General features: G+C 37.1%; 4 protein-coding genes and 1 long non-coding RNA gene across 5 annotated transcripts; 2 read left to right on the plus strand and 3 right to left on the minus strand.

The window, feature by feature from the left end:
• Window positions 1–1,208: 1,208 nt before the first annotated feature.
• LOC140792171 (dirigent protein 1-like) lies at window positions 1,209–1,772 on the minus strand. The gene has a single exon (XM_073143012.1). The coding sequence runs from the start codon at window positions 1,770–1,772 to the stop codon at window positions 1,209–1,211; it is 564 nt and encodes a 187-aa protein (XP_072999113.1).
• Window positions 1,773–3,206: 1,434 nt separating this feature from the next.
• On the minus strand, window positions 3,207–3,770 carry LOC140792172 (dirigent protein 1-like). The gene has a single exon (XM_073143013.1). It carries the CDS (start codon window positions 3,768–3,770, stop codon window positions 3,207–3,209), a length of 564 nt encoding a protein of 187 aa, XP_072999114.1.
• Window positions 3,771–15,052: 11,282 nt separating this feature from the next.
• Window positions 15,053–21,565, plus strand: LOC140792173 (UDP-glucuronate:xylan alpha-glucuronosyltransferase 1-like). The gene is made up of 5 exons (XM_073143014.1): window positions 15,053–15,166; window positions 15,611–15,725; window positions 19,282–19,482; window positions 19,615–20,252; window positions 20,336–21,565. Exons 2-5 carry the CDS (start codon window positions 15,673–15,675, stop codon window positions 21,355–21,357), a joined length of 1,914 nt encoding a protein of 637 aa, XP_072999115.1. The 5' UTR covers window positions 15,053–15,166; window positions 15,611–15,672; the 3' UTR covers window positions 21,358–21,565.
• A 90-nt stretch (window positions 21,566–21,655) lies between these two features.
• Window positions 21,656–22,902, plus strand: LOC140792176 (uncharacterized). The gene is made up of 2 exons (XR_012109695.1): window positions 21,656–21,775; window positions 21,925–22,902. It is a non-coding gene; the product is annotated as an uncharacterized lncRNA (long non-coding RNA).
• On the minus strand, window positions 21,793–24,264 carry LOC140792175 (probable pectinesterase/pectinesterase inhibitor 51). The gene is made up of 2 exons (XM_073143015.1): window positions 23,186–24,264; window positions 21,793–22,647 (listed from the first exon to the last, which is right to left on the minus strand). The coding sequence occupies exons 1-2, from the start codon at window positions 24,159–24,161 to the stop codon at window positions 21,962–21,964; spliced, it is 1,662 nt and encodes a 553-aa protein (XP_072999116.1). The 5' UTR covers window positions 24,162–24,264; the 3' UTR covers window positions 21,793–21,961.
• Window positions 24,265–24,275: the final 11 nt, after the last annotated feature.

The following is a 24,275-nucleotide window of genomic DNA, read 5'->3' on the forward strand; positions in this document are numbered from 1 at the left end:
TTTAGACTAGAACTCCTTTATATTCTAACACTATTAGAAAGCTAGTGATGTAGATTTTTAATGCATAATATATTTTCACGGAACGAGAAGCTTGAGTAATAGAAGTAGGCTAGCAAAACCATAATAAATCTCATAGTTATTTCTCTCTTTCTTTTCTTTGTTTGTTTTATCTATGTTTTCATAACATATATAAATATTAAGTTTTTCAATTGCATTCTAATATTTGTATAAATATTTAGACTCTTCGTTACTATTACAATTATGCATATTTTTTAATTAATTTTTTATATTTTGTTTTTAGTTTATAAACTCAATTCACCCTCTTATTTTTTGTTGTCGAGTCGATCAAACAATATTTATTACCTCAATCAGTTTAATTAATTTAAGTTAATCTATTTAAGATCCGCGTACCTGTTTGTGATATGATAGCCATTTATAAACCAAAACTTGATATGACATAAAAAATCTATTTATAATCTAAATAAATTTGTTTATAATTTAAATAAACTCATTTATGATTGTAATAGATCATACAAATTCGAATAATGCATGCAATATATTTAAAAAATAAATCATGTTTCTATTGAATATTCAAACCTATTAATAAATAGATCATGTATTGTGACTTGAACTTGACCCGATCAGTCACAACTAGACCCAATTAACACCCTGTCCAGGGTCCTCTCATCAAGACCTGGGCCAAAATAGTGGGCTGAGAGCTATCTAGCATCAGAGGGTCATGTTGCTAGAAGTTGGGATCATAGTAATGGGTGAAAGCAAAGCGACAGTAGGTGGAAGAGAATTAAATCTCTCAAGTTGGAGCATATTTATCATAATCGGATTGAATTGAGTGATAGGATCGATGAACATACATTAAACTGGTTCGATTTTATTATTAAAATAAATAAGTAATTGATTAGATAAGAATCAAATCAGCCAACCTCGTAATTAAACCAGCAACCCTACCCTTCCAACCCGGCTGGTGTTTTAGAGCTCTCCTTAAATAGGTTAAGTTAAATTAGTTCAGTAACCAAATATTTTTTTATCTTTTTCATATCTAATTAAATTTTGTTAACACCTCCATCTTAGGGTGGAATAAAAGATCCTACAAAGTAAAAACAAGATAACAACGTCATTGACTGAATCAAAGGTCCTCTTGATTTTATTACTTAGTAGTAAACAATACCACTCAAAGGACAACCGGATCTCTACTGACGTAATTGGCTTACACCTAAGTTCTCATAATGCACGACGTAAATATTAAACTCCGCAACCAGATACTCTCCCACCCAGCTGATCAACTTGGTGAAAGAAAACCCCCTCGCCATCCGAAACTGGCCGGTCCCACCAACGACGGTGCGCTCCGAGGAGGTCGGCCCCACGATCATGCCGAGCAACGTGATTGAGCTGCCGCTGTACTCGCCGGCGGTGAACACGAGAGTTATTATCGACAGCCCTGCATTCTGGACCATGGCGACGTCGAACACGACCCCCTGCGCCCTCCCGATGAGCAGCGAGCTCGTGTCGGGCCCCTCCCGGAGAATGGAGTCGACGACGTGGATGTCTCCGAACGTGTACGAGGGTGAGCTCTCGTTGAGGTTCACAACGTTGTAGATGGTGGCATTTGGGCCACTTTCGACTTCATGGAAGAAAAGGCGTAGGTGGGTGTGCTTCTCTTTAGGTTGGAAGGAGTCTGAGCTTGTGCTAGTGGCAAGTGTGCAGAGGAGGAGAAGGAAGAAGAAAGAGTAGTATTGTATTGAAGTAGAGTCCATGGGAGATATCGTTGCCTGTGGAAGGAGGAGCTCCTATGGTGTGTCTGTGGCATTGTGTATTTGTAGGCAACCTTTGCTTAGCTAGCTGCTATCTACCGTTCTTTAGTCATCATTTTTCGTACATAGAATTCAGTGAGGTGAGTGTTAGATGTGGCTCAGTTTCCACGGAGAAGAGTATGTCTTATTTGGATTCCAATCGATCAATCGACTGATTATAAATTGAAGTCAAAAGAGATTTGAAGGGTGTTGATGTTATAGGAAAAGACAAACTGCTCCTAGCTGAGACGACATATTAGTAGTAAATGCTGTCAGGGATCAAAATATCTTTTCATTTTATATAGAAAAAGACAAAACCTTAAAAGAATTTAAGCAAAAGTTCCAAAATGTTAGAGATAATAATTATATAAATTTTTGCTTTTTTATATTAGGAAGGACCGAAGGAGATGGCCTTACTCTTTGCACTGCACAAAAGATTTAAAAAGCCTAATATTTGGGTGGAGAGATGTACAATTACCTAATAGAAAATCGTTAGGCCCGCGCGGCACAAGTCTGCCTTAAACCCACTTGATTTAGGCTTGACTAATTCAAGCCCGAGATGATAATGAGTGGTATGGGCTACATTTTTGTTTACCTAGCGCAGCTCGAAAGCTTGATCTGGTATGCCCACTCGTCTGATAATCACTTCTAAATTACCTCCATGATGGAGGATACGAGGTTAGCAAATTCGGGATTAATTCAGTACTTACCCAACGATGCAATATCTTAATTATAATTCATTGATAGCATTAAATTAAACCTTCCCCCATTCAAATCTAAATTGGGATGGAGAAATTTAGGCTTGACCGTTGTTAATCTCATTATGCTAAAAAGTAGAGATAATTATACTAAACACTGTGAACTAGGGTCGTTTACACATACACATATGCTCTCCTAACTATAGGAAAACTTTAATTAAAAAAACTAAAAGTAACTCTCCGAAAACTGTTTTACTCTCATTTTAGAGGAAGAAAAGAGAGAAATATTATGGGTAAAATAGTTTTTTTTATTAACATCATTGAGAGTTAAATATTTTTTATAGTTTAAAAAGTTAATGTGTTAAAATTAATACGGGGGTGAAATTAGACCAATGTTCCGTCCAATTTTGATATCTAAGGGTAGGAAGGGTGAAAAAAAACAGAGGTTTAGAGAAAGAGAGGTCCGGGCACCATCTTCCTATTGTAGTGCGAGTAGATTTAATTAGTTCTTTTTACATCCGTAATAAAAGATCCTATAAACAAGATAACACCTTCATCGACTGAATCAAAGATACCTTTGTTTTAAACACTTATAATAGTTTTTATTATAAATAAGAACTTAAAATACTTGGTAATAAAAGCTTCCAACTGAAAACAAGCCTGCGACGGCAGTATCACTCACAGGATAACAACAGAGATTTTAGTTTATAGCTAAATAATCCTCGTGATGCACGACGTAAACATCGACCTGGGCAATCAGATCCACTCCGTTGAAGCTGATCATCTTGTTGAAAGCAAACCCCCTCGCCATCCGGAACTGCCCGGTGCCGCCAACGACAGTGCGCTCCGAGGAGGTCGGCGGCACGACCAACCCTTGCAACGTGATGGAGCTGCCGCTGTACTCCCCCGCCGTGAACACGATAGTTATTATGGACGACCCGGCGTTGCCTTCCATGTCGACGTCCACGACGATCCCTTGCACCCTCCCGATGAGCCGGGAGCTCGGGTCGGACCCTTCCCGGAGGACGGAGTCGACGACGTGGATGTCACCGAACGAGTAGATGGATGAACCCCCCTTAAGGCTTACCACGGTGTAGATTGTGGCGTTCGGGCCGCTTTCTACTTCGTGGAAGAAGAGGCGTAGATGGGTGTGCTTCTCTTTAGGTAGGAAGAATTCTGAGCCAGCTGTGGCAACTGTGCAGAGGAGGAGGAGGAAGACGAAGTAAGAGTAGTAGAGTACTGGAGAAGAGGCCATGGAAGACATCGTTGCCTATGGAAGGAGCTCTTAAGGTGTACTTTTGTATATATATAAGTGCAATGGCTAATGTTATATATAGCTTAGATATTAATCTACAAAGGATAAGAAAGTCCAGTTTGGATTACTATCGGTCAATTGATTAGTTTGAAAATAGAGGCAATTAGACAAGTGAAGGGTGTCTATTGGAAAAGTTGGAAATCTTTGTTTGGGCTGCTATCTAACGTTCTAAAGACTAAAAGTTTTTCCTTGTAGAATTCGCTGATGTATTAAGTGTTGGATGTGTAGTTGAGTTCAGAGACAGCTACTAAAATCTTTTAGCTGTTTTCGTAACTGCATTATAGTTGATTATATTAACAAATATATGTAAATAACTAAAATACCATTTTTTTTTCTACAAAATTTAAAGTGTAAAAGTATTTAGCAATAATTTTCGTCTTACATAAAAATAAATAAATTTTCCTTCTACTATAATATTGGATAATCTTTTAAATAATTTATACAAGGATAGAATAATCTATTTTTAATCTAAGATCAGTTTTAACTATGAATAATTAAATTTAAAAAATAAAATTGATAATTTTCATTTTTAGTGGCAATTATGTAAAACGTCCTACTATATAGGAAATTAAAGACAAACTAGAAAGAAGTGGAGTGCTGATCAAAGCATCCTTTATTATAAGGAAAATAAATTAATATAGTCAAGAAGAAGTCCTTTTGGTTTACCATAAGTCAAAATAATTTAGTTATGCAAAGCTTGTTAGCTAGTGTAGGAAGAAGGAGGACAGAAATGTTTTCCTTTTCTTTTCTTTTTTACTAGAAATTAAAGAGAGGAACTTAATTACCTTTGCACATACTAAACCCAGTCCTCCCATGTATTTTTCACCTGTTTTTGAAGTTGACGTAAAGAATATTGTCACAAAAAGTTTTAAATTTAGAGATGTTTCATATATTCACATTTGTTACTTTCCTCGCCTGTTTAATTCGAATCAAATTATTTATAATTAGATTATCCTTTTCTGAATCGATTAAGTGATTATTGTACTACTACAATCTAAAGATACCACATATTCTTGTTACTATATTCTCTATTATGTTAACTCGTGTTAGGATAAAATAAACTCAAAGTATTTTTGAAGCATTATAAGTAAATGTAAGTGTTGAATGATATATATATATATATATATATATATAATGGTAGTATGTGAATAATAATAATAACAAAAGTCAAGATATTTTTTAATAAATCTTTTTAAAATTTTGTAGTTTCTGCATAGGTATCGTTCATGTTATTTAATTTTTATAAGTATAAACTAAATCTTTGGTACTTCAAATATAAAAGACATAAATACTATTTACTGGGAAGAATGCGAAAAAGGAAAAAAAAAACAGTATGTTTGTCTTTTGAGTCGAGATGATGATAAATTTTAATGGTTAGATTTGGGAGATATATATGAAAAAGTTTTAGAAAGGTGTGCAAGTTAAAATTAATTGTTTTAAATGATATAAATTTACATATCAATTTTAAAAAGGTATATATATGTAAATAAGATATTTTAGAAGCGTGTATAAGTATCGCAAAAAAATTGAAATAAAATAATATTGGTTGAGATATTGTCCTTAGAAACTTATATATGATTTGCTTGTGACTTAAATTAGAGGTTGGAAAGTATATTCTCCTTCTTTTCTGACTTTAGAGAAGTTAAACAATAAAAAGTACTGATACAATACTAACAAATTAGTTATTAAAAATAATTTTTATCTATTGATAAATATGAAAGAATGAAGAAGCTAGAATAATTCAGAAAGAGTGAGCAGCACCGGTAGCTCCATTTCACAGTTCTATAGTTTATGTTGTGCAGCATTTCCAATACACTAGATAGCCATGATTATTATTTTTACTAAGATATTGTTACGAATCAATTTGATTCGATCCGTAACGGTTCTGGATTAGAATGAGAATATGACTTTCGAAGGAAGCTTCGAATAATCTAGCCATTGGATATTCCCGAATTTTAGATATGTTGATCTTGAGATATCGGCCGAACAGTAGCCGAAGGTTGAATAAGCTTTTCAATGGCTAGATAGGTGCTAGGTTAATTCGTTGGAGTAAAAAGGGAGAAGTTATTGTAGAAGATGAGGGGGATTAGGAGTTAGAGGAAGCCGACTAAAGACTTGGGCAGTGGAAGGAACGAGATGGGAGAGGGTGCCAATGGTTAGAGCAAGAAGGAAGGAAATAAAGGCACAATGCCGTTTCAATTATCAGATTCAACTCCAATTAGGATTTCTTCCACATATCACCTAGGGACTCAAACAACTAAGTTAAAATACTAACAAACTAACTAAACAAGTCTTCTTTATCTTCTCAGATTAACCTTTTGTTTTGCCACAGATAAATTTCGAATCTAGAGAAGTCATGAATATCAAAGTTTTAGATCTATCCAACTGATTTGCTATTATTCGGATATCTGTAAAATATTCTTTGAATATTTTATCAAAACTATGCTGAATTTAGCTAATTAAATAAAATCCTAACCTACTAAGATTCTAACTAAACAAATAAGATAACTAGACTCGATCTAACCCGGTTCGCATCAGATAGACCACCCCAAAATGCACTTTCCTCTGTTACTAGATTAACTGATAAGTAAACTAGAATTTTTAGTATTTTATTATTGCTTATCCTTATAACCATTTTCTTGATAATAGGTGTGCCAACTTCTATCAATTTATTATTATTTTTATCTTTTATAAAAACAAATAGATAGTTAAGAGAGAAAAATAAAATATGACTAATTTACCCTTATAATTTAAAAGAGTGAGTTATACTTGTGATTAATTTTATTTAGTATTATTGATTCTCAACCGTTAGATTAGGAGAGAGAAATGAATACTTCTTATTGAATTAAGTTTCGTAATTGAGCAGCAAATAACTTATTACAACATATACACACGTAGTTCGCATTACTATCAGACCATTGGACATAAACTTAGTAATGCTTGTCAATAAAATTGAACTCGATGGCAAACAGCGCAGTCGACTCGCCGACGACGCTGCTGATCTCATAACCTCATACCGGTCGGAATTTCCCACACCCTCCGACGACCGCCCGTTCCGCGGCGCTTCCATTGTACTCCGATGCCTCTGTGAACACTAAGCTGATTGGAGTTAGAACTGACCGGTCCTCCATGGACGACCTTGCGCTCTCCCCGTGAGCTTAGAGTCCGGCTCGGGGCCTTCTCTGAGAGCACCATCGAACACGACGATGTCCCTCCCCGAAGGTGTTCGACGTTATGCCCACGATCAGTTATCTCGTGGAAGTTAGAAGCGCGAGTGGGTTTTCTTCGAAGCTGCTCCAATTGATCGAAATGGACGATAACAGAAGAAAGAAATGGATAAATATGAGGCCATACCCAAAGACAAAGGCCGAATTCTAAGTGTATATATATATATATATTTTTTCTAGAAGAGTGTGTCACAAGTTAAATTCGACCCGGCCTGGCCCAATGGAGTAATAATTCTCAACGTGACCCGCTAAAAAGCGGGTTGAACGAGTTAGGAGTTGAATTAGGTTGGTCGGGCCTAGTAAAGACCATAAAAGCAATGAGATATTTATCAATTCTGATCGCTTTTAAGTATCCGAATTACCCCCATTAGGTTGCAAGAGAGTTTTAAAAAAGAATTGTTAATTTTATCATAATTGAGTAGTGTTATAATACAGTGCAACATGTAAGATAGTCATTTATAAACTCTTGTATATATATTTATAAATTTTCCAAATAGAACGTCCTTGTCATAGAAAATATGTGGGGAATCAAATGCTGCGATAAATCAAAATAGACCCTGCCAATATGATGGACGTGACTGGACCCAAAATAATAATAATTGTAAAAATATTAGATACATTAAATATTGTACGAATGTGTCAATTAGTCTATAATCTTCGATGCATGAGATCGACAGAGAAGACCCCACTAGGCCAGATGCGAAGTCCAGTTCATAGAAAAGGACTAAATTGGGACCCACTTCATGTAATGACGTGGGCCCAACCTTAATTGATTCCTAGGGTTGCGAGTGGTGATCCAGACTAGCTCTTATCAAACTTTGATTTCTTAAATCTAGGTTGCAAAAAAAACGTGTTCATTGTTAGCCGTTGATTACGCCTTCCATTTCATGAAGACGCTTTGATACAGCGTGAGAGGGGGAGAAGGGCAATGGTAATGGTTTGAGAACAAATAACATAAAGCACAACCCTAGAGGATTCACAAGAATAAGGCGTCTAAACTTAGCCTGCGGCTGTGACTCCAAAAAGAGAGGAACAGTCTCTTTCTTCACCTCACTATTTGCTTGGGAGAGAAGAGAGAAGAGAGAAGAGAGAAGGCAAAGCTACTTGTGAAACAAAACCCTAACTCCGCTAGTATACACCAACAACAATAAAAATATGGAAAAACTACTATTTGATTTTGATTTTGTCTATTTTTCTTGGAATTAAATTGTATGGTCATGACATATCAACCAACATATTCTTTCTTATGGGACACGAGGATTGCTATATTTTTTTGTTGATGTGCTTAAACACCAGAAATACAACGGAGCTAGTGAAAGCTTTGGTAGGATTCTTATCATGCTTCCATGCACATAGATAATTGATGATATGACTAAATAGAAAGCTAAGAGGTGTTCAAATTTCTGGCACTATTTTCTTGAACTCTAAGTCATGATTATAAATACTTAAGCTTGGGTTTTAAACCGACGAACTTATTCTTTAGTCTTTAGGGTTAGATTGAAACTTAGGAACTTATATTTGCATCATGTCACCAGTGGATTGAAACCATCTCTCTCTCTCTCTCTCTCTCTCTTCTATAATTTAGTTTGAGTTTGGTGTTCTTAATTCGAATACATTTGTAGTAGATTGCTTGATTAGCTTCCTGATGCTATTCTATTTAGGTAGGAAATTTCACTAATTTAGCAAGATCTTCTAGAAGTACCTGTGTCAAATGAAGTTAGGTAAATCAAGCGTTTGTATAAAAGTCTTTATTTCAACAATCACATTTTCCAAGTTATCTTATTCATATGTATATCTTTTAAAACTCATTATGTTTGTATGGATACATTTTGATTGACAAGACATAGAAACCCTTACAAGGATGATGTTTTGTTTTGTTCTTTTCTTATAGTTAAATGAATAAATTTTTTAATTGTTAGTTAGGTAAGGGTTCTTAAAAATATATATAAGATGTTCTAAAAGACTATGGATGCAAAAAAGAAACACTAATATTTAGCTTAAACCGTTTAAGATTCAGTTTTGTTTAATGTCAAATTTCAGACTAGAGTACTATTTGCCTTTTTGCAACTTCTTGTGTGCTTTGATACAATCCTTTATATTCACATCGCTTTCCATTTCCACTTATCGTTTGGAGACATCAAATTGAAAAAAAATTTTAATTCTTTTCGTTTGAAATTTGACGAGAGAAAGTGATAAAAGTTTGAAAATTTTGTAAACTTTCTATCACTATCTCTTTCCTAAAATAATTAAAGATATTAGAAAAACAATGATAATTTTCTTTCATTTTTATTTTAGTTTGGTTGAAATTTAAAGTGTCCTGTAAATTTTAATTTGACATATAACCTCTTTGTGGTTTTAATTTGTATGTAGGCATTAGTTTTTTTTTTGGTTTAAAAAATAACTTATTATTTCCATTTTGCGATGTTTGCAATCTATACAGTAACATAAAAAAGGAATAGGATTTGGAGTGAAATATATAACTTAAGCTTTTAGAGTATTTGATACGTTAACATAGAATCAAAGTAGATATCATAAATTGGAAATTCTATCAAACTACTTTTCTCAATCTACTGAGAGAGAAGACAGAAAAGAAAATAAAGTTATTTTAAAATTAATTTTAGTTAATAATTTTTTTTTTTGGCATGCCATATGCCTAAATGATAAAACATAGGACTCAATTTATAAATAATCAAAATAGAGGGTGTAAATCATAAATAGGTTAAAAGACATGGTGTTAAATATAAATTTCTCTAAAATATAAAATATAAATCTAATGTTAACTTAATATATAACAATTATAAGACGGTTATGTTAGGTGTGTCATAAATGAAAGTCTGGGAGGAATATTAAGAATTGGTCAGACTGTAAGAAATTAAAATATAAATTTTCCTACGGAATCAATTTAATTAGGTTGCAAGAATGTCACGGTTCATGAAGTCTCATAAAATATTGTAACATAACCAGTAGAGTAGAATGGCGAGTGGTTGGCAAGGTTGGATAACCTTAAATACTTAGACTTTTAAATTAGAGTTCGAACTAGACCTAATTTTGAATCCAAAAACAAATGCATGCGGTTTAGAAATACCAACCCCCCCAAAGGTTAGGTCTACTGTACGACATTTGAAATAAAAACATAGCATTGATTTTCCTAGGTTTTAATTTGGCTATAGATCTAAAGTTTGAAATGTTCCCGAACTTGCAAGAGAGTTGTATACGTTTTCACTACCAGCTCATAATTTGACAATTTGAGAAGCCACCTGTCATTCATTGTCCCTTTTATGAAATGGGAATGGCCTAAGTGGACCATTGTCGCATGTTCAATTTATTACATATATGCACTTGCCAACTCATTCCTCATACATATATCATAAAGAAAAATTTACTATAACATCTTATTTTTTAATAAAATTATAGCTTACGTCCTATATTTTTATTATTTATAAATTAAGCCCTATGATTTAACAAATATGCGCAGAAAATACTACCGTTAGATCAGTTATTTTAAACTTAACTAAATCTCTGAGTTAAGTTAACTATACTAAAAAAATTATAAAAATATCCCCGACTAAGTCATACTAAGGATATTAGTCAAAATCTAATCCAATGTGTTTTTTTTTCTTCACATATTTCCTAAATTATAGAACTTAATTTATAAATAATAAAAATATGGGGTGTAAATATAATTATGTTAAAGTAGGGTCTTCTTATATATAAATTTCGCGTATAATAATTATCCATATTTTTTTGTCACTCTAATAATTAAGCATGAGAAATTGGAAGTAGATTATGTGAATATTAGTAAAATTGTTGAAGAGAATGACTCATTCTCCTCTGCCAAAGTTAGCGAGGAAAAGTAGGAAAAAAAATTTCATAATGAACACTAAGAAATAAATATCATTATGCAAGAAAAGAAACTTTTTTAAGAATAAATAACTGATAAATATTTTACATGCAAAATTATATATATTTGTTAACTTATATAAAATATATGTTATTAACTTCAAGAGTAGTATTTGCCAACTTAATTAGGTTTGAGGAGTTAATCAACTCCCTGATTGTGATCTGATCAGATCTGGCCCACAATTTGATTATATTTTTTTCAACTTGTTGGTAGCTGGAGGAAGATATAGATGGAGAAATCAATCATCAATATATGCAGTAGATGCAATAATCCAATCACTTCAGCCAATTAAGCAAGAAGTTATACTTGTGAAGAAATTGAGTATGAATATTAAGTAAAGAGTTAGGTAAAGATAGGGTCAATAATATATTTATGAAATCAAACAAACAAACAGAGGTTTTTCTTCTTTTTTTTTCCTTCAATCATGAACCTAACCAGAGAAAATTAGATTTAATTGTCAACATACAATTTGAAGTCAATATACTTACAACTGACATGTTGCAAAAGATGGAGACATCTTATCTTTTACTACTGAATTTTTTTTTTAAAATAAAATATTATTGCTACTGAAATCAAGGTGTTATTTCAAAAATATCATTCTAAGTTAATTTAAAACTATCTAATATCATAGTATAACAACAATATAAATCTTAAAAAATAGAGGTACTTTTATTTATTTATATGCATTTATGAAATTTAAAAAATTTATGTTTAATATAAACTAATTTATTATTATTATTATTATTATTATGTTACGTCGACTAATTTAAAAAAGTATTTTTTTTTTATTTGTGTGTGTGTTTCATGCACCCATTCTGATAATGTAATATGGGTGTCGGGGCTAAAATTGGGAGTACGGATATATGTCGAGTGATGTCCCATCATCATGATGACCATCTCATCATAGCTTAACATGACCACCACGCTGTTTTCAAAAATGGGACGACTTTTAATCTCCACCATTCCAGGTGCATGCCGAGAATAAATACACCTATTGACCAACAACGTTGGGGAAAAACTCTTTTTTTTTTTTTTTTTTTAATGTCTTAGTAACCATAAAATTAAGTATTTATGGACATCTCCTTATGTAAATTATATATACTCGATTAAAAAAAAAATATATGTAATTATGTACCATTTCGTTTTTAAGAGTCCAATTTTACTATTATAAAAACTTTTAAAATAATTAGCTCACAATATTACTTAGTTTTATAAAAATTTTATTTGCTATATAACCTGAGAGATGGAATAGACAAGACGACAACCCTTTCACAATAAGTCGTACTGCTCTTTGAGGACTTGGGAGGGCAAAATACTACATCGAGTATTACTTAAAATTAATTCTTGTGATTCCTCTTAATTTCCATATGAATTGGCATAAGGCGTCAGTTGAGCAGTCCTTACTTTATAACCAGTATTTCTTTTAATACCTTCTTTGTAGTAATAAGAAAGATGCAATATTAGCTACATTATTAACATATCCCAGTCCACCGTCCCACGTTGCAACCTAACGAATAAAAGACAACGTACAATTTCCTTTCCATGAGAATGAGACTCAATGAGTACTTATGATTCTTTTGAATTTTAGCAATCAAATTAGTATAAAGGTTAGAAATCATATTAAATAAAAAAACTTAGGCCATTAATTAGGTAGAGGTCTAAAACCAAGTTTTTATGTCCGAAATATATCTGCATGGGTCCAAAATACAATTCCTCGTAAGTTATCAAATTGGTCGCACCAAACCGACGTATTATTTGTGGCATATAATGGTGTAAATTTTAAGTCATAGAACCATAGTTTGATCATAAGTTAGGTTAGCATTTGGCATTTGGCATTTGGCATCTGCTCTCTCTCTCTCTCTCTCTCTCTCTCTCAGTCTCACACCCCCGTGGAATTAAATGTTTCACTGTTGCGTTGCTTTCAATGCAAATGCTCGTCTTGTCTTGTTTGCTGTCCTTACGTTTCTTTCTTTGGGCAGTCTTAACACCCATTCCTCTATCTCTATGCTCTTCCAAAGGTCTGAAATCATATATATACATCATGCCAAGGCAAAGAGCAAACGTAATTCTGGCCTCAAATTTCTACTTTCATTGAAAGCTACGTACTAACAAATTTTTTGTGGGGATTTGGCAAAAGAATCCTTAGCGACAGGGTCAAGTGTATTCTTTTTCTTGGCCATTGGATAATAAAAGTATACAACTTTAAAATTGCGAGTCTATTTAGGAAAGTGATAGAAAACCTCGTCTTGCTTAAGAGTGACTTTTCAAAATATGAAAAATATTTGAATTTTTTTTTTAAATTAACAAAATATAGGATGGTTTTAATAAATTTCTCATACTATTTTTATACACATCCCATCCATACTGTACTAATTTGTTCGGTGCTCTAAAAATAAAAAAAAATAAAGGAGCCATAAATCCTACAAGATTCCGTATTAAATTAGGACGCCTTACCAAGTTCCCTTCAAACTTATAACTAAATATTCTTCTTCTTTCTTCTTTTAAAAAAAAAAAATTGATTAAGAAGTTGGCAAGCACATCACATGGGGAACACTGGAGTTACAGCACATTTGCACAAGAGTCCTATAAATTTAGGAGTCTTTATTCTTCCTGTTGCATTCACACAAATATATTCCCATGGTTATAATATCTTTTTTATCCATAGATAGATTCACTGAACTAAATAAAAATAATTTATAAGAAAAAATATATATATATAATTACAGGAGTCTAACTGAAAATTAATCATTTAAAATATATATATATATATATATATATACTACTTGTTTTTGTCCCTCTCGTTTCTACTGGGGAATATGGCGAACAAGCACACCCTAGTGTTGTTATTTGGTTGGCCAAGCTTATCATCAACAATTAAAAGAACTTTCTCCTAGAGATGTGGTCCCTTATCTCACATGCTGTTCTATATATCTTTATACGCAATAATGGATCTCAGTATTTGTCACATTGTGTGGTCATAACAACTCGTATAACATTCCTCTTGCATTTGCATTGTGTGTGGATAAAACTTAGAAGATTTATTATATGCTATTCACGAAAAAAGAGCCAGAGCAAAGAGTAGGTGCAACTTCTCCGAAAGTATTTGATGGGCAGAGGAGAGATGGAGATGAAGGGAAATTGGAGCAGTTAAAAAAATAAACTTTAAACTCCATTCCTAACCTTATTAAAGAGTAATCGCTGTCTCTTATGGGGGACCTTTAATTGTTCTCCAACTAAAGCTGGTACTTTGGATTCTCTCTCGCTTAGGCAAAAGACACAGCTGGTAAGCAACCTTGCTGAGATGGCTCCTTTACACCTTATCTAGATTAACCCCAATCCAACTACTCCCTAATTGCACCAATTAACCACTCTCGTTAGTCACATAAGTCCCAGATAGATATAAATTCATCATCCGTCTAATTGTCTAACCTAATTATTATTCGACTGTGGTTAGATAAAAATAGTTACTTTTTATCATCGTATTTGACTGCTCTATATATTAAATTTGAAGGTAAATAAACATTCTAAGGCATTTAAAAAATTACTAATCAAATTTTAGATGATAAAAATTAAAATATATGTTTAATATATTTGTTAATTTTTTTTATCTAATGAATATTATTAAATATTTATCAAATAGTTAAATAAGGTGGAGCGTGAAAGAGAACTAGTTTCCCCAAATATTAAAAGATTAAAGGAAAGAGAAAAGAAAAGGGGTTAGCCACTAATAAGAGGATTTGGTCCTGATGGCTCTAAATTCTATGATTAAGACTTTCACTATGAAAAAAAAATGTGGCAAAATAGTATAACTTTATTATGAATGCCAGTGAAGTAGGAATAATTTAATGCGGTACCCGTATTGAGATCCCACCAAAATAAAAACTCTCATATGTCCTAGATTCCGTGGCTCTATTTCTTCTTTTCTTTTTAATTTAATCTTTTAACACTCTCACCGACTCCGTCGCGACGCGTCCCCATGAAAGATCTGCGCAGGGATCGAAAAATAAATTAAAATGCGGGACCCAATTGGAAAATTACAGGAGAGAAACCCCAGAGCACGAACTTACACAAAAGCCCCTGGTAAATACTTAATACGACCCGCAGAGCCCCCCCTCCTCCCCACACATCCACAGCACATCCACACACACACACACCTTTTGTTCTTCGTTCCTTAACTTTGCGACGGGCTCTCTCCCTTAGGCTCTTCTGGCAACTGGGTATTCAATAATTGACCCTCTGTTTCCTTCCCGGCTTTCGATTTTGCGTTCAAAGATTGCGTCGTTTTTTCTTCTTTAATCTTGTTGATGTTGCTCAATTCTGTGCTACTAGGAAGAGGGCATCAGCATTTCCTTCTCTGGGTCCTGTTTGGTTTTCTCTTTTTTTATATATCTTAATGGGTTTTTGTTCTTCCGGTCAATGACGGTGGTCTTTTCTTTTTCTTGAGTCTATTGATTTCTAACTCATTACTGACCCGGTTCTTTGATACTATTTCTTCGTTGGTAATGTTTATTTATTTACACTAATAGTCTTGTACTCTTTCGTGGAATTTTATCTTTACAATGTTTGTCGGCAATATTGTCTCGACTCTTGTCATACATGTATATATGGTTTCAAGCCTTCTCACATTGAGCGATTGCTGGGTTTGTGTGTTGATGGAGTAGATGAGGCCTGCAATTGCTGCGGCAACTAGTTTCGTTTGAAAGAGAGAGAGAGAGAGAGAGTGATGGGCTTGTCTCCTGGTTCTCTGGAATCTCGCCTCCGGCCGATCGGAGCCGCGTAAGATTCTCTACTCTTCTGTATTCCAATTCTTAATGCTAACTTGTCTGCTTCTGATTAGTTTGATGTTCTTAGTGTTTCTGTCTTTTCTCTTTTTACTTTTTCTTTACGCTGGATTTGTCTGCTTGAAGGAAGGGGAAAACCCAAATGGATTCATGACCATGTTTAGATTTCTTCTTCTTCTTCTTCTTCCTCTCTCTCTCTCTCTCTCTCTCTCTCTTTGTGGGTTCACTCTCATGTTATCTCTAGTATATGATTCAAATATATATATTTTTAATTCCTTTTGTTATTCTTCTATTTTTGGGTTTCAAAAATCTTCCTCATGGATTCATTCCTTGTTAGTTCTTCCATTTTAGGTTCAGAAATTTGTGTGATTTTGATTAGATAATGACTTAAACATTCCCTTCCCCCTTAATTATAGTTGTCATTTATCAATTTGATCATACTTAATTGTAACCTTTTAGCTTCTTAAACCTTATCCTTCTTGTGAGTTTGGTACCCGTATGTCACTCAATTTGCGTGTTGGGTGGTCTAAAGTGGAACCATGATGCATGTATTCCTTATGTCTTGACTGCTTATTCTGTTGTTTTTGTTTCCCATCCTTTTTCATTGTACCCAAAGGTGTGGATGAGATGGACCATTTGATGCATAGAACTAGTCTTTTCTGCATCTTTAGCTGGGTAAATAGAGTCAGACTTTTAACTATTGACTTTTCTTTTGTTGTAGACTCTCTTCCTTGGTGTCCCTGCCACGGTTACCTTGTGCAAATTGCTGATTAAGATTTTATCTTTTATGGTGTACTTAATTGTTGCATCTCGTTTCTAATCATGGCAGTATCTTAATATAATAGTAGGAGTCTAATCCATTTCTTTCACTATGACCTTAAATATTTAATCCAAATCTTGAATATCCCCAAGGCATCCTGTGTATATTATGGTCCTTTCTAATGTCTTTTTTTTTTTCTCTGTTTCCCTTAAATTTTGCTAAAAGATTAGATTCTATTAGATTATTTCCCTTATCGCCTATCCTTTTCATGAGAAACCCACAATATTTAGAGTGACCAACTGATTCATGTGATGTTTACTGTATGAAGCACCTTGGATATTAACAAATAGATAGGAAGAAGAAAGGAAGAGGACAAGCAGTTGAGAAAGTACCATGCCCATTTGCATCTCTTGAGGCTGTTCTGTTTTCGAGCTTCCCCTTAATTTTGGATGATTAGGCCTATTACCTGGTTTACATATTGATTCCTTTCTTAAAGATTTTATAGGGTATTCTAGGTTGTGTATCATTGTATGGTATGTAGATCTTGAATTATTCAGTAGGAGTTGATGATTTTTTTTTTCATGTGATTTGTACTTAAGTTATCATTCTGCAAACCAAAACAGAAGTTAATTTGGCTTGAAAGTTGTCTAGGATGGCAACCCACAAACAAGATCATAATTGTCTGGAACTAAGAATTTGATTGTTTTATAATTGCATTATGGACTAGTTTTCCTCCAGTTTGTATATAGATATACACTATCCTGCTTCGTTCCCACAGCTAGTAATTTTGATGGGTGAAATAGCGAGGGTATACCAAAGTCACTGTAGCACTCAACTGAGTGATCCCTGATCCTCATTCATATGATAATTCCTCTAGAGTAGGGTTTGAAATAAGTGCCACTTGGGTCCTTGGTTATCATAATTGGTTCTCCTAAGGACAACTATTGTTCTCCATTAGAAATGCTATTGAAAAGCTTGACATAACTACTTCTAGCAATCATAATTTTCATCAAGAGGTCATTTATGTAAAGAAAAAAAAAGTCAAAAGGATTCTTCCATGTATTTAGATATAAACTATAACTACACAGAGAAGGCAGATGAGAGTAATTGTAGCATTAGATGGTTGGATACAACATCATTGTCTGTCATATCATAGAAGTCCTCTCCCTAGTATTTTAAGTAGGCACTACTTCTGGTCACTTGGTTCTGAGTTTGGGGTACCATACTTGGAAGATGTCTATAGTATCTAACTGTTGTTTGGAATAAATCATCCTCATTTCTATGTCATGAACAACCTATGCATATATTTCACTGGTTTCTGCTACATATTTGACCTTTTTCAGGATAGTTATATTCTTACAAATCAATATTTCAATTTTGCATTATAGAGGGCATTCCTACAACAGTTTTAAGTTAGAGGAAGCTATAATGGTGATCGATCAGATTGGCATTGTTTCCTGTTCTGTTTCTTTTTACAATCTTGTTTTATGTGTTACCATGATTATTGGCTTTGCAAATATTGCTGCAATGGCTTGAAGACTAAGTAGAACAAACTTTTATTTATCCTCTAAACTTGTTACTACAGTACCATCTGAAGCTATATCCAGCATTCTGTTTTCGCTAGTAGTATTTATCATTGTATTGGCTCTTCTCTTCTTCATGTCCTTCAATGTCTATCATACTTATGTTCACAATCTCTCTCCTTTCCATATGATTCCATATTTACCACCAAACTTTTTATCTTATTATCTCCTGACAGCATGCGAACATATTAAACTGTATATTAACAATGAGTCAATGACAATAGCAGATTACAAACAAGCCTAGCTTGCAGTAACTTCTGGGTTCTGTTGTTAGGATGTCCTTGTCAAGTATTTAATGAGGTTGTCATTGGTGATGCTGAAAGGAAAAGGAAATTTTTTGCAAATATATTCAATAAATATGGTTTCATATTTAAATGATGATTTCAGGGAGATGAATCTATTTGTAGATATACACAGAGACAAGCCTACAATAGGGAGGATTTGTAGTCATGGGTCATGGCCATTCTAGTGGTAGATAGGTTCTCTTCACCAAATCCTTTGCTGACTCGACCATTTTGTCGATGTGAGACTTTAGACTTCGACAAGTTACGGTGATGGGCTCAATTAAGAGCTGGAGCCTGACATGATATGATATGACATGACATTAAGTCCCTAGCTTGGTTGGCTGATCACTAGATGATCTAGTAAAAGATACTACCATCACTTCTCTGTAACTAACTAACTATTGGCACTTTGCATCACGACACCTTGATGTTTAGCCCGTTCCTATATCATCGTCACAGATGGGACTTTATGTTGGTAGAAAAAACAAATATCTTATTCATACAAACTAGCTGATTGAGTTGTACAGCTTGTTATTCGTTGTAGATGTTGATCTTTATATATTTGCACACCTACCTATGTAATATTCCAAAGTGTCCGATATGCATGTGAAACTTCAGTATCTTATACAGTATATAGCTTGAAATCCATGTCATGCATGCATTAATTTACCGTTCTCGTTATATAATATTAACCTATCAGATTAGGACTTTACAGATGCAGAGCAGTAATATTAATCAAGTTTCCACATTAAGGTGGACAGATTGTGCACGTAGTTCATTTGGAAGAACTAAGCTACTCTTTTTTATGTTGTTTTTCTTTGAACTATGCCATTTTTCACCAATTCATTTTCGTCATTGCTAACTTGATTCTTTGATAAGTTAAATTCCGGTACTAAATCAAATCGTGTACTTTTATCTGATCAGTGATGACACAGCTAAAAGAAGGCCTCAGAGGGGCAGGGTCTTTAAAGAAGTAGAAAATTTAAACATCCTCATTGCAGACAGGACCTCAAGCTGCAAGTTTCGATCTTTACAACTTGTGTTGTTCACTATAATCTGTGGTACCCTTTTGACACTCTTATATGCTCCAGCCTATAATGATCATCATGTGCGCTCCAATTCTCGGTATGTACTCATTCTCATGCAGCTCTCTGCTTGATATATGAATTCTCTTGAAATTAATATACAGATTTACTAGTTTTAATCTATAGATCGATATATACAGTTTCATAATTGCTTTAAATGATCTGAATGCAGCATTGTAGATGTTGGATGGATATGGGACAGGGCTAACTCAGACCCTCGGTATATATCAAACATTGCTGTTGAACAAGATCATATATTGAAAAGTCTCGAAAATCTGAACAGCGTAAAAAGAAAGATCAAGATCGGATTATTAAATTTCAATGAAACCGAGGTCGGATACTGGAAGCAGATACTACCACAAGCAGAACCATCCATAGTAAAACTTTCGCCTGCAAAGAGTAGTATCACCTGGGAGGATCTATACCCTGAATGGATCGACGAGGAGGAAGAAACCGAGATACCGATTTGCCCATCTCTTCCTGATCCTGAGGTCCCATCGGGGTCCCGGTTCGACCTCGTTGCGGTCAAGCTTCCATGCAATAAATCTGCGAGCTGGTCGCGAGATGTAGCAAGGCTACACTTGCAGCTCTCTGCAGCAAAATTGGCTGTGGCTTCTGCCAAAGGCAATGCTCAAGTGCATGTGCTCTTTGTAACAGATTGCTTCCCAATTCCAAATCTCTTTTCATGCAAAAACCTCGTGAAGAGGGAAGGCAATGCCTGGGTATACATGCCCGACTTGAAAGCGTTAAAGGAAAAGCTCCGGCTTCCAGTTGGGTCATGCGAACTTGCTATCCCTCTCAAAGCAAAAGGTCAGTTGTTATCTACTTCTTTACTTGTATCCTGCAGCTTACATAGCAATTTTAGTGATTTTCTATCTTTTAAATTAATGCAGCACGGTTGTACTCCGTGGATCGCCACCGGGAAGCATATGCAACTATACTTCACTCGGCGCATGTCTATGTCTGCGGGGCAATTGCAGCGGCCCAAAGCATCCGCCAAGCAGGATCGACAAGAGACCTTGTCATCCTCGTTGACGAGACGATCAGCAACCACCACCGGAGCGGCCTGGAAGCTGCCGGCTGGAAGGTCCGGACAATCCAACGGATTCGCAACCCTAAGGCCGAGCGTGACGCCTACAATGAGTGGAACTACAGCAAGTTCCGGCTGTGGCAGCTGACCGACTACGACAAGGTCATCTTCATTGACGCCGATCTCCTCATCCTACGTAACATCGACTTCCTATTTGCTATGCCGGAGATCACCGCCACGGGCAATAACGCAACTCTGTTCAACTCGGGGGTGATGGTCATCGAGCCATCGAACTGCACATTTCAGCTGTTGATGGATCACATCAACGAGATACAGTCATACAATGGCGGAGACCAAGGGTACCTGAACGAGATCTTTACATGGTGGCACCGGATTCCAAGGCACATGAACTTTCTGAAGCATTTCTGGGAGGGAGACGAGGAGAGTGTGAAAGTGAAGAAGACCCAGATGTTTGGAGCCGACCCACCAATCCTATATGTTCTGCATTATCTGGGACTGAAGCCATGGTTGTGCTTCAGAGACTACGACTGCAATTGGAATGCGGATGTTTTCAGGCAGTTTGCAAGTGATGTTGCACATGCGAGGTGGTGGAAGGTGCATGATGCAATGCCTCAGAGGTTGCAGGGGTTTTGCCTACTGAGGTCCAAGCAGAAGGCTGGATTGGAGTGGGATAGGAGGCAGGCCGAGAAGGCTAACTACAGTGACGAACACTGGAGGAAGAATGTGACTGATCCCAGGCTAAAGATTTGCTTTGAGAAGTTTTGCTTCTGGGAGAGCATGCTGTGGCATTGGGGTGAGACTAATTCGACTGACACCCCTGTGCCAGCGAAGCCAACTGCAGCCGCAACTCTGCCTAGCTTATGATCTATGACTCACCCCTTTTATGCTCTCTTGATCCATAGAAAAGTTTGGTCGGTGGTAGGAGCTAAGTATAGCTTCTCTTCATAGAATTAATAGCTTAGAAAAGACCCTTTTATACATATCATTTTACTCTCCGTATATACATATCTGTTTGTATTGATAGCATACAATTTTGGCTAATAATTCATCTCTATTGCTGATTGTTGCATAACTGGCCATGCCTCATCCTCTTTACTCAGTTATTCTGCTAATGGAGTAGTCTCAAGTTTTCACAAGACATATACCAAGTTCATTGGTTGAAGACGACAGGACAACCATTAAATTTCTGTATGCTATGAAGCTGCAGCATCATAAGATGTAAACATCATCCTTTATGCTCAGCAAAGTCTTAACCAAGTTATTAACAAACATAATTGTCTAGGTACTAACAATAGCATATGTGCTTCAATGTAAGTAGAGATATATATTGATAGATAGTCTCTGTACGAATCATCCACGAGAGTGGCAGATATTTTAGCTTCTAATACACTGCATATGTCAAACAACTTAGCATACCTTATTTTTATGAAGGGTGAGAGGATTAATCAAAACGTCATCGCCCATCCCTCTACTGCTCAGTAGGTATCCACTGGTTCCCCTGGATGAAATTATCCACCGAGTACACGGCCAAGTGCTCAGCCGGGATCTGGCTGCTCCACGAGACCCTCTGGCTCACGTCTCCGCCTGGGCCGGTGTTCCCGTGCTCTCCATAAAACAAGGTCTTTAGTGCAAAGTCTCCGTTCCACGGCAGCCATCCCTCGGACCTCACGATCTCCGCCAAGAAGCAGTCCACGAACACCGTCCTCGAGTACTCCTTCCACGGCCTCCCCAAGTACACCCGGTGGACCGCCGGCTTCTGGCGGTAGAGCGCGAGGTACTCTTCGCTCCCGTTGACGACACAACGGTCAAAGACGAAACCGGTGGACTGGGCCGGGTCGGTGCGGCCGTGGGCGGTGACGGTGTTGGCCTCGCCGTGCTCGGGTTTGAGCTGGCGAGGAAGGACGAAAATGAGGCAGTCCTGGAAGAAGGTGGCGGAATTGCCGAAGATGAAGTCGACGGTGCCGGAGATGCGGCAGGACTTGTAGAACTGACGGAGGGAGTGAGCATAGAGGGTGTCCTGGTGGCCCAAGAACTCGACGGACTCGAGGACAGAGAGGTCGCTATCAGACCGGAAGGCGACGGCCTGGTGAGCATCGGGGCCGGCGGTGTTGGCGAAGGTCAGGTCCCGGGCCATGAAGCCATCGCCGAGAACGCCTGTTTGGGCAGAGAGTTGGAAGTAAGTAACGAGTCCAAGTTAGTGGTTATCTGGTAGGTATTCTTGGACGGTTCATGTAGGAGTGACTGGTCTAACGTGGGAGAAGGATCCCACCAGGCACGGGTAATGGTATATTTTGTAACGTGCATGTCACCTTTGAAATCTTGTGAATCTAGCTTGTCTACTACTGGGGCGTGTCTCGGTTCACAAGACCTTATAATTAAGAGGTACGTGGCTCTAAGTTTTCTCAAGCACAGGAAACTTGAGTTAGAGTCTTGGCTTAGTAATCCAAGCCCAAGGAAGTAAGGTCAAAAGGTTCGACTTGGGTACAGGATTATATAAAAAATATATATATACGACAGTTGATTTGATGTATGCAGACCGACGAATCTAGCCAACACGCCCATCCCACATGACACGTTAACATACCTATAACTCTACAACGGTCTAACAACAGACAAACTGAACCAAGTAAATCATGCGATGTGAGCCTCCGCGTTGGTCGTGTTTTAATGTTAAGCAAACCTTTATACGCACCTACGGTTGCAGTATTGTACGTTGAGATCCCAACCGTATCAGCATTAAGCGAGCCCGAAATGACCGTTCTGCCCATGCCATCCCCAACAAATACCAAATTCGTCTTCTCGAACGGCACCCTCACCGTCTCCTCGTACACCCCTTCCTTTATATACACCACGAACCGCCCCGTCCCGTAATCTGGCGCGGCCCGAACCGCCTCCTGCACCGACCCGAATCCGCAACCAGCCTTGCAGACCGTCGCGTTCGGATCCAGCCCCGACGGCACCCCACCATGACCCGTACCCGAATCTGACCCGGACCCGGATCCGACCGGGTCGGGCCAGTACCCGTCTCTCTCGGTCTGGGGCGGGGTCCAGCGGGCCGGATCCGGCCCGTACCGCTGCAACGCAGCTACCATGGAGACGGCGTTGCTGGTGAGGGCGGTGAGGTTGACGAGGTAGGCCATGGAGTCGGAGATGAATTGGGAGTCGTTGACGTACTTGTAGGCGGACCAGCAGTCATACTGGTAGAGGAGGGCGGCGGAGGACCAGATCCGGGCGTTGGGGAGGGACTGGGGGAGTTGTTGGGACGCGGCGGAGAGGCGGCGGGAGGAGAGGGAGAGGAACTCGAGGCAGTTGCGGGCGGCGCCGGAGCGGTTAAGGTTGGAGGATGACGAGGAGAGGATGGACTGGGCTGCGGATTGGGCGGCGGGGATGGCGGCTGCGGCGGCGGAGAAGGCCGCGAGCGTGAGGTCGAGGGGAGTAGGGTTAGTGTTAGGGCTTCGGAGGGAGGAGAGGCAGAGAGAGGGGAAGCGAGTGGCATTGCAGGCTTGGAGGATTAAGGTGTCGGTTTGGGGGGAGTTGGAGGGGGTGAGGGGGGTGGGTGTGGGTGTGGGAGTGTTAGGGGAGCTTTTGTGGTGGTGGTGGTGGACGGCGGAGTTGGAGGTGGAGGAGAATAGGAGGAGGAGGAGAGGAAGGAAAGAGGAGAGCACCATTTGCTTTTGGGGTGAGGAGAGAGAGAGAGAGAGAGAGAGAGAGAGAGAGAGAGAGAGGAGTTTGGGGTTTATAATGGCGAACAATTCATAGTTTCCTAATTTGCTTTTGACAAG

This window comes from Typha latifolia, chromosome 7, assembly GCF_019914945.1.
Source record: "Typha latifolia isolate L0001 chromosome 7, TyphaL0001v2, whole genome shotgun sequence".
Lineage (NCBI taxonomy): Eukaryota > Viridiplantae > Streptophyta > Magnoliopsida > Poales > Typhaceae > Typha > Typha latifolia.